General features: G+C 45.2%; 1 protein-coding gene across 8 annotated transcripts in view; it reads right to left on the reverse strand.

Moving 5' to 3' along the window:
* The window catches only part of mecom (MDS1 and EVI1 complex locus), a 131,336-nt gene continuing 115,835 nt past the window's right edge, over positions 1-15,501 (reverse strand). For 5 of the 8 annotated variants that reach the window (XM_069668343.1, XM_069668338.1, XM_069668341.1 and 2 more), the window contains 10 exons: positions 13,080-14,466; positions 12,828-12,918; positions 11,419-11,445; positions 7,773-7,939; positions 7,509-7,586; positions 5,471-5,640; positions 4,469-4,613; positions 2,300-2,542; positions 2,006-2,192; positions 1-1,906 (listed from right to left, as the gene is read on the reverse strand). In XM_069668343.1, coding sequence (XP_069524444.1) covers positions 1,772-1,906; positions 2,006-2,192; positions 2,300-2,542; positions 4,469-4,613; positions 5,471-5,640; positions 7,509-7,586; positions 7,773-7,939; positions 11,419-11,445; positions 12,828-12,918; positions 13,080-14,466 — 2,630 coding nt within the window. In that variant the 3' untranslated portion in view covers positions 1-1,771. The remainder of the gene's footprint in view (positions 1,907-2,005; positions 2,193-2,299; positions 2,543-4,468; positions 4,614-5,470; positions 5,641-7,508; positions 7,587-7,772; positions 7,940-11,418; positions 11,446-12,827; positions 12,919-13,079; positions 14,467-15,501) is intronic. The other 3 variants (XM_069668344.1, XM_069668342.1, XM_069668340.1) reach the window with 1 other exon arrangement.

A 15,501-nucleotide genomic window follows, 5' to 3' on the forward strand; every position in this document is an offset into this window, starting at 1 on the left:
CACATTGTAGTCCTTTATTTCTTAGTTGTTCCTCCCACAGTATTGAATTGAAATGCATAACAGTTACATTGTAGAAAGCATTAAAACAAAGTACCTCAACTTGCTGATTACTTTTTAAAATCGATTATAAACAAAACAACGACAAAAACAAACAGAAATCTGGTCCCTCAAAACGGGAGAATAAATGAAAGTAATCTGTTATTTATCATAAGTTTGGCACAAGGGATTAACATGAACCGAACGCCACACAAGCTTGCAGACAACCGTAGAAAATGTCAGATACAGATCTTACCAGACCAATCATGCGTTTATGAAGAAATTATACCTGCGTTTTTTTTATTACTCATTCTTTATATTGTTTTTCATTTTTTACAATTGAATCATTAAATTGTCATAGAAAAAAAACCTACGTAATATCTATTCATCGACCGGGTTTCATTAGAAGAATAAGGAGTGAATTGTATGTTTAATACTATCCGGCACTCAAATGCAATCTACAAACCCCATTGAACTCTGGGATAGGCCCGGCGAGGAATCTCCCCTTCACCTGGGCTAAGAGCAGTGCTATTCAGTAAACAAACTACAGTTTGCCAAGAAATAAATACAGTTCTCAACATACAACAGCAAATAACAACAACAACACCAACAAAAAAAATGAAAACAAAATCATGATTGTCTAAAAATGAAAGACACACGAGCATGGAGTAGCTAACGACTAGCATTCAGGCTATTTAGTGGTATTGTTGGCTGACTAGGATGGATTCAAGGGGTTTGAAAAAAGACATATGCCCTTTACAGAACAACAATTAACTTCAGCACTGGCTACTTATCTCAGTAAAAAAACAAACAAACAAAAAAAACATTGTGTTTTCTTCTCTTCCACTAAAAGACAATCTATTTATATCCTTTCACAGATAGAGCAGGCGGGCAGGATGGAGTGCAGTGGAGAACAGTTGGTAGACACTTGTGTACAGTGCTATGATTGTGCACACACACACACGCGCAGCCATGGAAACGCAGGTGGGAAACTGGCCTGATTACAACAATTCATTTTTTTATTTGTTCTTCAATGACTTCAGAGATATTGAAGCGCAGCTAGCGCTGTCCTTACATGGAGCGGTTTTCATTTGCACCGAGGCTGCTAACCCCACCCTTCATTTGTATCATCAAGTACATAAACTTATGAGAAACACCTGTAGCTCTCTGGGGGTTACAGGAAATTCATGATATCTTAGATAAACCGGGCTTCTAATGCTTTACACACAGTGAAACATACAAGGCTGAAACTGTCTTAGAGACACAACCAGAATGTTCTCCTTGCTTTGTATGTGCTCAGCTATAAATGCAGTCTAGCAATGATACATCAGCACATCCTTCTTCCATGTCCACCAGCTGCCTTTGCTGTGCAAAACAGAGAAATTCAGCAGAATAAATACAGCTATTATTACTTTAGCATTATTATTTTCACCACAATCCTCAATTGCTATCATTGGACTTAATTAAGAAATCAATTTTAAGGTCTCAGAGGGACGTTTTGTTCTCTATCTGTAGGGGGTCTTAGGGGCTGGGGCTGCGCTGAGCTCTGCAGGGACAGTGACCCTGCTGTGTGTGTGAGAGGCTCCGCTCAGCAGTCAGATGGGCCGTGGTTCTGCTCAGCAGTCACTCTGTGGATGATCAGGGGCCACTGCACATAGGCCCCCCCCGCAATGGGCTCCCAGTGCCATAGGTCAGGTTTGGGGGGTTGAAAGGTGAAAGGGTAAGTGCTCAGTCATCATACATGGCTGAGGGACTGGATGGCACTGGATTCAGCAGCAGCCCGTGCCAGACTGTGCCACATGGTGGCTGGGTTGTGGGAGGCTGGGTGGAGAGAGTCCTTCTCAGCCAGAGACAGCATCATGGCATACGCCTGAGGGGGAGGGAGAAGGATTACATTTAGCTTAAATGCGCTTATGTGTTTACATTATACAGGTAAACCGGATGCATGTAAATTGAATGTTTTATTTACCTGAGACTTTGATTTTCTAAAGAGTGGCTGTTTGACTGCTTCAGTCAGAGAGGGCGAGCCAAACGATCCATCGTCCTCGTCTCCGTCCCCGTCACTCAGCTCACTCTCATCCAGCTTACGCATGTCCGAAAAGTGCCGAATATGATCCAAGGCTGAGTAGCCGCTCTGCTCCTCCTCATCCTTGTACCTGGAGATTTAACAAAAAATAAATATGAGGCCATTTCAAGATACTTTTAAAAACCATTTGAAATTATGTTTAACTTTATTTAGGTTATTAGCCTGTCTTTAATTTACCTAGGAGAGGTTTTGCAGTTGAGGTTTAAGTCGTTGGGCCCACTGAAGTCCATTTCATCATGCATGATGTCATCACTAAGGCTGCTAGGACGCATCTCGCCTTCTGCTTTCCCTGGGGTGTTGCTACGCTCTTCTCCTTCTTCTTCATCAGCACCAAGCTCCTCCGCCTCCTCATCTTCCAGGTCATGTGACCGTTGGCTGGCCATCAGTGGCTTCTCTTCTTCAAATGGACCACCATTTAACCTGCAGACCAGGAACATCAATGATATTAGCAGAGCTGGATAAAGAAGACATTCTACATAACTAAGGATAAAAAAACAAAGGAGAACTCTTTTGGTGCTTGTTCAATTAATTACATTTAGTACATGTAATGGATGTTGCCTTTTTTCTTCCGTTCTTTGTTTTCCTTCAGATTCTTGTGAGAATAACTTCCCTCTAAATACAAAAACAACATATCGTACGGGATAAAGAACAGAGCGCGGTGGATCTGTGGCAGCTGGGATGGAGAGAGCCGGAATCTCGTTTGTCATCGAGGCTCTGGGGCCCCTTCGGGCACAGCAGCACTGGGTAGATCATTGCAGCACTTAACCGGAGTGCTTCGCCTCTCTCCTTGTTTATTTTCTCGACTATCTCGTATTCATCTAATAGGCAAAATATTTAGCTGACAGCCCCATTTGGTGGGAGAGTAATGAGAGCGTTGCCAACCGGCCCGTTCCTCTTTCCCTGCGGAGGGAGAGAGGGCAAGCTATCCAAACTGCCTGAGTCTTAATCTGTCCCTCTGTCTCAGCGCCACAGGAAACCACCATTTGGTAAATCATCTGGAACCACATTAAGACTGATTCACTAATTACACTCCTGGACGTCTTTCGTCAGCTCCCAAAAATGCCACTTCTCGCACAAAGGATTCAGAGATGAGGACTTAGAATGGGGCGCAGTAGAAGAAGTAGATAAGAAACAAAACACGTCAAACACATCAGCACTTAATCATAGGACGCTCATAAACAGGACACCTAGACTCGATTTTAAACTGAAGCATTTGAGTTTGCAGGGACTATAGAAGGGGAACTATTGCACATTATTATGGGAACTGCAGGATCCCCATCTTCTTGTCTCTTTTATCAGCAGCTGATAATAGAACGCTTTCGACAGAGCTCCCGCTGGGACTGAGAGTTGGAGGCTGACGAGGTGGTGTTCATGCCGTGCGAGCTCGGAGGGCCGAGAAACGGGACCAGCTCCCAAAAAGAGAGCGAGAGCTCTGTGATTAAGAAAACAGATTCGCTAATTACGCTTTCAAACGTGGTAATTTGCAGGGGATAAAGTATCTATCAGAAGTAGTCAGGAGCACAGCACTTTGAAAGGAAACACGGGCCGACCCTTTGACCCCACCCCCTCTACCCTCTTCCTGTAGGCAGACATGTTGGTTCCAGATGTGGTGGGCTAACTGCTGCGCTCCCCCTCCTGTCTTCTCTCTCCTTCCCTCTGACGCTCTACCGCCGGGTCCTGCTCTCACAGGCCTTCTGCACAATCATACAGCAGTCTGCAGATCTCTATCTGGACCTGCAATCTGCCCTGTGATCGCTCCAACGTGAGGCACATGAAAACAAACTCGGAGACCTGAGCAGACCTCTCAACTGCTATCCAACCTGATCGCAGCCCCAAGAATTTATTTGCATAAAGCTCAGACGTAGTTGCATGCACACAGATATCTGGTCGTACGTGTGGCCGAAAGGCAACAGATATAAGGGTCTCATGCACGGTTCCAAAACCTGCGATTATCTTAAATGTCATCACAGATAATTGCTCTGTACTCTAGACCCTCGGAGCATGATGTGATAATTAGCAAGGGCTGGCTGGGTGGTATGAAAATGCAGGTCTAAAATGGGCCGATAGCAGCTGACCCATTATTCATACCTATTCAAGCCCTTTGTGTGTCCAGCAATCTTAATGTAGGCACAATTACTGTAAGAGTTCAACATGCAGTCATGTAGGTTAGCAGGTGTAGTTTCAGATAACTAAATGATCATGTTATCCTGTATGTGAATGTTTTCAGGAGGCCCTCACGTGGAGTGAGAAGCCTGGATGTGCCAAGCGCTCACTGATACTTGCCTCTAGCGTAGCTATAGATCTGATCAGGAAAAAACAGAGATGAACACATAAAGCTGCTCTTACCCTTCTTCAGAGGGGTCCGGTGATGTCTGGTTCTGGCCTGCGTTGCTGATGAAATTTCTTATTTCATTAAAATAAGAGTCTTCTTTGTCATCCAATATGGCACTGCCACTGTCCAGTTCAGACTGTGGGGACGACATTGCAGTGCCTGCAGAGAGAGAGAAAATATTATGGTTTATCATCAATATTGCAAATGCCTGGTATGTTGGACCATTATGTCCCAGAATACATTTAAGTGATGATGGACATGTTTTAATTGTAAATTCAACTGTGGTGACTCTATCACAGTGTGACATGTTATACGCTGGTTCAAATGCTTTACTGAATTACAGTGAGTACACTTTCAAATCATTTTTTTACTATGTAATTGTTGAGCCATTATATTATAGGAATTGGATTATGCATTATGTTGTGCACTTTCAGTGGAATTTCTTATGAGACTTGAAATGATGTGAGCTTGGACAATGCCCGGCCACACAGAGCGCATTTGTAATAATGGACCTGCCAAAGTGTCTGACTATTTTTCTACTTAACAATTCTCAAACTATCATCTTTGTGTTGTCGATTGATGATATATTGATTTATAAAGCAAATAGAAACTTTAGTAGGTAATTGAATCTGCAGTTGAAGGAGTGAACATTGTGTCTGATTAAGTGAAAGCCTCCTCTGAGGACTGTTGCTCTCAGCTGCTGGCCAAGTGTCACAGCTTATTCTGCTGATTCAGAGTCAGAGCAGAGATGCAAACTATCCAACCCATAAGCTGAGCTGAAGAAAGCTGCTCATTCGAAAAATATTTTTATGCAGTTGCAGAGGAAGGTGACAGATTTATGTCGTTTAATTTCTCAGCTTCTAAAAATGTTTCCAATCATGAGTAATGCTATCACCAATCAGCAAAGTAGCTCTCATTCTCTCTGATAAAATATGGGGGGGAAAAGGCGTGTAATAATAATAGTAGTAATCTTTCCACACTCTATAGAACACAAAGCGTATATGCAGGGTTTTCACCTGACAGGTTGCCGTTCTCGTGCTTCTTGAGGTGACGGTCCAGGTTGGTCTGCTGACCGAAGCAACGATCACACAAGTGGCACTTGAAGGGCTTTTCCTTGTTGTGGATGTTGCGAATGTGACGCTGCAGGTTGGAGGAGATGCTGAAGGAGCGGTCGCAGTATTTACACCTGCAGGAAAAGTAGAGGCCTTTTGCTTAGACAAGGACAAAATGACAAGGGAAGCAAAACACAAGAGCTGCATACACAAGTCATAAGTACAACTGTGCTACACAATGAATGGTTTGTTCTGTGGGAAACATAATGGGATACATAATGTGGGACACACACACACATGCATACAGACAGTCCCAGCAGTCCCACAGTCCCAGACATGATGGAGGAGCTTGTTTAAGGTGAAACAGCTCTGCCTCTTATCTCCAGCCAGCGCAATAAAATTGCATTCTTCTCTCACAAAATAAGCACGCAACAGATTTGGTTGTAGCCCTGCAAAATTAGAGCCGCTTGCCAAGTTTCTTCATGCAAAATTATACGAGAAGATTACATCTTTTCTTCTGCTGGAATTAGCTCGCTCGATTGGCTGTCCCTCAGGAAACCCCCCGGTTATCTCCACAAAAAATTACAATAAACAGCGGTGATCTTTAATAGCATGCCAGCGTGTGGAGTGCAGGCTATCAGGCTGGGGCAGTAGAGGCCTGCGTCTGTCTCTCTCTCTCCCCTGTGGTCAGCAGGCCTCCTGCAAGCTTTGGGCCAACATTCCACTACCTTAGTAACTACAAAGCAGAGCAGAGCTAGCCAGGGCTTACTCATTATCCAAATGTAGTAAATGTGCGAGATTCATTTTTACATGAGTACTGAACTGCTGCTGCATTGTTTCTTGTACCTCAGCAGCACCTGGAAAGCTCTGCAGTGTTGACGCAGGACAGCAGAGACTTTTACAACAAAGTTTCCCATGAAAGAAAATGCTAGGAAACTTTGTGCATCCTTTTTGCCTTATTTGACAACATTAGACTCCCTAGAACAAGATCTTAATCTTGTGATAACCTTTTAAGTTGGCAAGAAAGCATCGCATGGGGCGGCAAGTAGCCAGGAGGACTGCAGATCACTGGGAGTCTGGCTTCGTACGCACAAGAGAAATGACCACAGCTGCCGGGCCTGGACATCTGCCCGCGCTCCTCATCACCCCAATTTTTCACCAAACTTCCTGCCTTCCTCTCCTCTGCTCCTCTACCGGCACTGCTTCAAATAACCCCCCTTTTTTCCTGTCACCCTGGCGACGGACGCCATTTCTCATCAGGCAAATTATTTAGCAGTAGGATAATTATTCCAGGATAAGAAAACACACATGGGCTGTTAACAAACGAGCTGCGTCTCTCTGTCTGAGTGAGAGTACACTGTGTGAAAGTGTGCTCGCTGCTTTCACTTATGTTTGTGGGGACAGTAAAACTATTCTTGACCAGGGAGTTAAAGGGCTATTGTGTAAATCTGATTCCTGACTAGACGACAAATTGCTTATATAACACCCACTTACCTCTTAAACATATTTAAATACACCTTGGCTCAAGACCTCAATCTCAATTTTCCCTTACCTTCCTGTTCCCATGTAATTCTTGTGTTAACTCAATAGGATATCTTTACTATTGACATGAGAGAGAATTTCAAAATAAAATACTTTTTTTTCAGGTTTTGTTGACTTAAACAGATTTTCTGTGGGTCAAAAGTTACTGATTCACAGCTTAACTGTAGTCAAACGCGTAGGATATCCTTCCATACGTTTTTTGAAATACTGTGCCAAAATTCTGTCCCATTTCTTGTGACAGAATATGTGTTAGTCAGGCAGGTTTGTGGGCCTCGTTACACCGACATAAACTTCAGTTCACAAATCCTGTATAAGAATTCAGGTCAGGGTTTTGTGATGGTCACTCAGATAGCCATTTGGTCACAACTTTGAAAGTTAAGCTTAGGGACGTTGTCCTGATGGACGCCTTTGGTAGGACCAAGCTAGTTGATGGCTCAAGCTTTTGCTTCAGCAGTCTTACCTATATGGTTGCTCTCCTGTGTGAGTCCTGAGGTGGCGGGTCAGGTTAGCAGAGCGTGGGAATATTTTCCCACAATATCTACATGGAATAAACACACGTTTTATTACTATTATTCTAATATGCAAAAAAACACAAGAAATTTTACTTCTACTGTAACTCATCTTCAGTAATATATTGCTTCAGAAAAATGTTTTCCATAGAGTAATGTGACCAACATGGAAGTTAAAAATTAAAATTACATGCCAAACCAGTTGCCACAGTTACCTGCATGTGTAGCGCTCCTTGCCCTTGCGCAGCAGCGTCTCTGGAAGTGCAGACGGTGGGGCTCTGAAGTCGAACATGGAGGGGACGGAGCGCAGCAGGTCACCAGACTCTGGCTTCAAGGAGCCAAATGTCTCCAGCTTCTCTGCCATGTTCTCGATGGCCGACATCTGAGGAGACAGAAGAGAGGAAGGTGATGGGTTAGCTTTGAGCTCACAAAAAACATACAGAATGCTTGTTCAGCATTCCAAGAGCAACATGCAACATATTGTAAGTGTGTGAATGTATGTTTGAGGAAAAGCAGTTGGGTCAAAAAAATTAAATTAATTTCGCAGCCTGGCAACTATAGAAAGCTGTGCAATTATGCTGCAGAATGTGGCTTGATACTCATATAGTATTTTGAATAGCAGGAATGCAATGTAATACAATGCAAAAAGCCAAATGCACTGATAATTAGCATTAATATGGCAGTAGGGGCATACCAACATGGATTTTTTACCTGCAAACATTTAGAAATTTGCTGTGCCAACTATAAGTAACACATGCCTCCTATTTACATATTTGATCCTGATTTACTGTTAATTGCTTCTTACTGATCATACTATAAAGAATGCTTTATTTATAGATTTGTTTATATCTTATTTGACTGACGCAAGTTGTTTGCAGGCTTCTGGGCAGCAGGTGAAATGAAGTGAAACAGGAACTGAGTGAATTCTTATTATGACGGTCATCAATGATTCACGAATCACAAGGTCAAATCCCCTCCATATGAGCATGACAAGTACATCTGATACTGATTCATAACTTTGTTGTTAAATAAAAAGCAGTGTGTTCTCCTTCATGGTCAGCGGAGAGCAGGTGTGAACGTCTGAATGTTAAATTCAGCCAGCTTTAGTTCCTGTATAAATACACATAGACATGTAGAGTAGAAACATATACACACACACATACACACAGGATAAAGGACTGCAGCCAATCTACTAATGAAGCTGAACATTTACTTTCATCAGATACTCTCAGAGGAGATATGTGTACCTGTCAGTTCGTGTGTGTGTGTGTGTGTGTGTGTGTGTGTGTGTGTGTGTGTATGGATATGAATGACAAACTATGTGCTGCATGGTGGCCGTAGTTGATTAATTGCCATCAATGTGTGTGAAAGAGAAAATATATGTGTGAAAGAGAAGAATGTATTTGTAATGCATTTGTGTGTGTGTGTGTGTGTGTGCACACAACGTGCGCTTACATGTGTGTAGTATGTGAGCTTGATTGTACGTGCTTCGTATGTGTCTGTGTGTTGTCAGATACATGTCCGTGTGTGTGCGTGTGTGTGTGTGTGTGTGTGTGTGTGTATGTGTGTGGCAGAGGAGTGATTCATGTCCACTGCTGGGCTGTAAACTATTCTGTGCACAATGCGGGCAGACAGCACATTCGTCAATATGAAAGATGTTGACATTACTGATCAAGGGCCAGACACGGGTAATAATGATATCGCTGTGCTGAGAGGGGCGGGATGGGGGAGGAGCGGGGGCTGCAGGGGGAGTGAAGGGAGAACTAGAGGGGGGAGGAGAGGGAGGGGTGGGTGGAGGGGGTCCCAGAAGGCCGCAGGGCCTGTCAGCCCATCTCACACACACACACACACACACACAGGATTTTGCTTTAAAGAGGCCACACAAATTTGCATTATTTTGCGTGTATTGAATTTTCAGCCTGTTCCTTATTCTTATTTCAATAAGGCAACAAATCAATGGTGATTCAGGTCCTCCACCAGAGCCCTGCTCCGACTCTGACATTTCATCTCCTGCTTTCACCCCCTGTCACTCTCAGGCTTTACGCCAAGATGGAGAAGACCGAGGGGAGAGACACAGAGGACGGGAATCGGGGAAGAAACATGATGAAGGACTAGACGATAGGGGAGAGGAGTGGGAAGGAAGAGGAAAGAAAGAAAGAAAGAAAGTAAAAAATAAAGAAAGAAGGAATAAAAGATAGATAGAAAGAAACAAGCAAGTGAAAAAGAAAGAAAGAGTGAGCAGAGCCTGGAGAGAGAAGGTCTGATGGATGGTGGTGGAGCCCGGTGTTAGGAGCAGCTGATTAGGAGTGACGGCTGAGTGTAAAGTTCCTGCCGCAGCCGTCGACGTTCCCACTGAGGGAGGATGTGGAGTGTCAGGTCTGCTTGATTATGAATATGCCAATGCTGCATGCCATGAATCAAAGGCAAGGCAGCGACAGAGAGGGGAGGCAACAGAGGAAGAGAAAAAGAACAAGAAAAAGAAGGAAGGCAATAGATTGAAAGATAGGCAAGGAGTTTTTGGGAAGAGGGAGAAGAAATTCTTTCATATTTCTTTTGAATGTGCACCGTGTATTTCATTGGGCTCTTTTCAGGCTATGGAGTGAATGCCGGTTTGTCTGCCTTGCTCAACAAGAGCCCATAAATCTTTGGAACATTAGGGCCCCTAAAGCTGTCTGCAGTATCGAGCCTTTCCGATAAGACACTTTTTCGAGCTGAAACTGCTCCATCCCTGCTCCGTCTACCGGGGCATTCTGACTCCATCTCATCACACTCATATTGCTGCACTCTATTAAAAGTTCAATCTCGAACCTGTGGTCAACCTTTGCCTTTATAGGTGTTAAATTAAAGGCACAGTCTTTGTTATAAAATATATTGGTATTTATCTGCCTGTATGTATGATGTCTCATTCTGCCCCAGATTACACTTCACAAACCTGCGGCCATTGAGCTGCTTTTATGGATGGTGATCCAGGTTCATTAGGCCACTGTTTGACAATGCTGTGTGTGTGAAATGTTCGGCTAAAAGGACAAGAGGATAAACGTCTCCACATTTTGCTCTAAAGCGATTTTTCAAAGGTTTTATAACCCCTTTACTCCTTTGTATAGGAGACCCCCCCCAACCCGCACACACACACATGTCCCAAAACCCCCTTGTCTTCCCCCCCCGGGGCAGTATGTGTGTATATGTGAACTTGCTTGTTGCTGTAGCGTCGCTCTGGGACCAGCAGTTGATTGGCTATCTTCAGATGTCAGTGATGCTGTGAGGGCCTTAATTAGCAAGATGCATTCTCAATTGTTGATCTTTATCGGGAACCAGATGTTTGGAGGGAGGAACTAACCCCCCCACTCCCCCCGCCAGTGTCCCAAAGAGACTGTTACCCTCGCACTGATGTAAGGCAGCCCCCCTAAACACCACCCTCCACCCCACCTTCCACTCATCCCCCCACCAATGCCCATTTGCAAAAGCCCTGCTTCACTCCCCAAATAAGCAAACATATATTCAGAGCCGCTGGATGGACAGGGTGTAGCTCGGCTGGAAATCCCCGCTTAAAGCCTTTCATGTGAATCAGAGAGGGGATATGTCTACATGTGAAGGTCTAATCAAAGAGTAAGGCTCAAATACTCAAGTTGAATCACTACGAAACAATACAATACGATGTACAATATAAGCATTTAAGATTACATTTTTTTTTGCATTAACACATGGAAAAGTGCTTCTAAGGCCAGAAATGGACACCAGTTCAGTCAGTGCGTGAGGGTGATGGGCTTAAGCCATGCGAATGCTGGGTGATGTCAGTTGTAAACTGTTGCAGCCCATGCATTAATTAGGGGATGGCGTTGTGTAACAGGTAGAGGAACTTACCCAAGTTCTCTGATCTGGCAAACGAAACTGAGGGGCGGAACAGAAGGAGAAGAGACAGCAGTCAGAACCAGGAAGTGACGTATGAATCAACAGCTTTTTATTGGACACATATGGGTACAGAGGGAATGATGGTTCTCTGTGTGATTCACTTTGAATAAAGAATGAGCTGCCTATTGGCAGCGTCATGGCGCTGGAATTATAGGAGGCTCTAATAGTTCCCAACACTTCCTGGTGTTCAATAAGCTCATTATAGCAGGCTTCAAATACATTTCCAGTCATGTAATCTAAACCAGTATTGCTTGGCAGTAAAATTTCCTGCCAGGAAATAAAAAGCTGAATCACTAAAGGATGAAAAAAGTTCCAATCCCCTCAGCTTTGCAACCTCTTTTTGGATATATGTCTCAAGAGTGAGTCAGGTGACTGAAAACAAACCCCCTCGAAAGTATACAGAAGGGCCCCTTGCCTGGTCTGGCTTAGACCTACCCGGGTCTGGTGTTTCTGGGAATGATTTGTGTGTCCAGACATCATAAAGTCATAAAGATGGCCTAAGCACTCTGTTAGTGTTTCTACTGATAGGACACCTCATTAAGGCATGTGGGACGGCCATGTGGCTGCTGCAGGCTGGGCCCATGCAGCAGTCTGGACAGGGGACATAAATCAGACAAATGAAACAGCCTGTAAAAACCAGACCTGAAACGGCCAGAAAAGAGGAAAAAAAATCATATGCCTGAGAAAGTGGTGTTTTCACTTTCCGACGGACCGTTCTCACCCGCAGGGGAAGATTGAACAAATGAACGTCAACGCAACACGTCATAGACACATACACCCAAGTGCATGCGCGCACGCACACAAGTACGGAGTCTCACACTGGAGTTACTGAACCCAGGGGCAGAAATCATTGCTTTAAAAGCATATCATTTTTTATATTGTAATCAAAGATATGTTATGGGAAGACGTGTCAGAGTGTGCCCTTTCTTTCTTCCACATCTGTTTCTGATCTGATTGCCAACAACGGGCTTAACAGGCAGTAGCTCGGACAAGACTGGAGCCGCATACTAATCCTCATCAATCCAGTTTGATCAGCCTAGGACAACCATCCAGACTTAGAGATCCTTATGGAAAAAATCACAATATATCTCAACTGATCTAATGCCATGCTGCTAACATCTGACTTGTAACAGTGTTATTGCCAAGGCTACGTGATTATCGGTCGTCGATAAATCACAACCACTGTGAATTCTAATATGCGGGACTGCCCAAGAGCTACCAGTTTAGGCTGGGCAGTCTACTCATACAATCAAGGGTCATATTTAAGATCAAATATCCATGCAAACTAGGTGTGTTCCACCTCATATTCCTCTTAAAGCCCCAAGATGTCCCAATTCACTGATGCCCCCGTCAGACCTTACCTGTGGATGGAAGAGGAAGCCTGGAGCTGGTCGCATGTACTTGTCTTTCAGAGTCTCGAACGGATCGCTCATTCTCCTCTTCTCAACCCTGCTAATAGTAGATTTCTGTTAGCTCTTAACGCAGGCACGGACATAAATATTAGTTTACTTATACTTAACCAGCAGTTTAAGTATGTTGTACTGGTATACATAAGATAAAATAGCAGCAGTGACGTGTATAATGGGGATGTAAGCTACTGGGAATAACAATACCTGTAGATGGGGTCCATGAAGAAAGGGGTTGGCCTGGCATGCTGTAAGGAAGTGTCAGCTTTTGGGATCTCCACCACTGCTTTCTCCTCCTCATACCCCAAGTTATTCTTTGTCTCCTCCTCTCTTGGGTTGCGTCCACGGCCTCTTGACCCAAGGCTCAGGTCCAGTGGTTGATCCTGACCACTGGAATTGGAGGCTCCTGGTTTGGAGGGGGCAAATGTGGCAGACTTCTCCTCCTTCCGCTTAGTAGTGAGGTCAAACGGTGACTCGGCTGAAGATTTGCCCTGGGCCTTCTTGCTGTCATCTGCTGGAGACTGTGGCTCGCCCTTTAGGCCTTGAGGTCTGAGGTCCCTGTCTGGAAAAGGGTAAACTGGAGGAGAGAAAGCTGGGAAGAAAGGCAGTGGGAACATAGATGGGTAGGGCAGAGAGCCGACCTTCTTGTCCTGCAGGCCAGCCAGCCCTGTAGAGCCAAAATACTTCTCAGCAATGGAGGCAATGGCCTTAATAGAGTCATTTACAGCACCTGTAACGGCTGTGTGCTCGTCCAGCGAGGATGGGATTAGGGAAGGACCCGGAAAGTCTTTAGCAGCACTGCCTCCTGTCAAGCTGGGGCTCTGGGGGCCTCCTTCACTGGCCTTTCTCTTTGGGCCTTTCCCATTTTCTCTCGCAGCCCCCCTTTCCCTCTCACTGTCCATGTCACTCTCCATCTCAGAGCCGGATGTGCTCTCCAGATCACTTCCACTGGGTGTGCTGACATCATCCAGGTCGCTGCTCTCTGACTGGTCACTCTGCTTGTTCCGCTGCTTCATGGAGGATGAGGAACTCTGGGCATGGAGCTCTGAACCCATCTGGTTAACAGGTAAGCCTCCATCTTTACGAAGAGCCTTAAGGAGCTCTCTGGACTCCTGAATTCCAGGGCTCGGAGGCAGCAGTGGACTCTTATTCAGCTCTCCACCAGGCCCAACAGGTGCATGGGCTGCTTGTCTGACAGGAGAGGTGGCAGGAATGAGCGGAGGCCGGTGGTAGAGTCCAGAGGGGAAGAGGCCAGGGAAGCTGAAGGGGAATGCCGGGGCAGCGGGGAATGTAAGCCCGCCATGGTGGCGACTGGCCCCAAAGTAATCAGCCAACCCAGCACTGCCATGGCCCATCGCCAGAGCTGATTTGTCCAAGCCAGGGGCGCCAGGGAGTGGCATACCCTGGGCAAACAGTCCCCCTGCTGTGAAATGGTTTTTCCCTTCACAGAAGCGCCGGTGCTTGTTGAGGGAGGATGTGGTGCTAAACATCTGCCCGCAGTCCTTGCACTTAATCTGCGTGCGGCAGTCAGCATGCATGCGTTTGTGGCGGCACAGGTTAGAGAACTGGGTGTAGGACTTGTGGCATACTTCGCCTGCAGGGACACAATGACAGATATGGAACGTATCAGTATGCAGCACACACAGACACCACACAAACACAACATAACATTGCATGACATGACACCTCTAGTTAACATGTTTCAGACTGACTCAGTCTAAGGCAGAGGAAATGCAGTATGAACGGTAAGCTTGTGTTTCCATCAATACTCTGACAACAGTTTCCCAGCAAAATAAGGCGGAGCTGTGTGTCCAAATCCTGGCATTGTAAGAGAATCCGTTTGGTTGATGGTGTGAGTCAGCTGCTGCCACTCATCACCTGCACATCAAACCAAATTCCCAGGCATCTCCAGCCCCATTGTCCTCCCAGGGACGCTCCCAGGGAGTCCATAAACAATCACACACAGACACACACACAAACATGCGGGCACATTCACTAAATATTCACATAACACAGAGAAACCTAGTAATACACACAAGCGCACACAAGCATAGAGACATACAGACACACACACACACACACACACATTCTCAGCCACATGCAGCACAATGGCTCTATTTTAAGTTTGTGAAGGAAGCGGAGTTGAATGAATCCTATCCTGCAGTCCGGTTCCCAGGGACAGGTCTCACGTCCTCTACTGCCCCTCTTCCCTCTTCCCCCCCGGGCCTCTCCTGTCACCCCCTCACCTTGCCCCCATATCTGGGTCCCTGTCGTCCTGTGCTAAGTGACCTTCCCACAGTGGACTTCTGTGTGCCTGTCTGTCGCTCTGTCTGACCCTTGGAGATGTACAGTGGCAACACCCGGCCCCTGAGACATAACCTCATCGACTGACATTATCTGTCCCCACTATGAGTCTGTCGCCATTATCCACTACCTAATGGATGATTTGCTGAGTTTAAAAAGGGGGCATTGTCGCCAAATACTTATTGTTTCCCATGCTCCATTCTCTTGCTTTTGTAATAAAAGTCAAGAATGCAGTTTATGAAAGGGGGGAGATGTTCCTCTTTGTTGGCCCCCTCCCACAGAGGAGGATATTTTGCAGATCAGCTACAATACAGTTGATGTAAAG

This window comes from Semicossyphus pulcher, unplaced genomic scaffold (genome assembly GCF_022749685.1).
Source record: "Semicossyphus pulcher isolate SPU_LCO1_2020_fin unplaced genomic scaffold, fSemPul1.0.p SCAF_19, whole genome shotgun sequence".
NCBI lineage: Eukaryota > Metazoa > Chordata > Actinopteri > Labriformes > Labridae > Semicossyphus > Semicossyphus pulcher.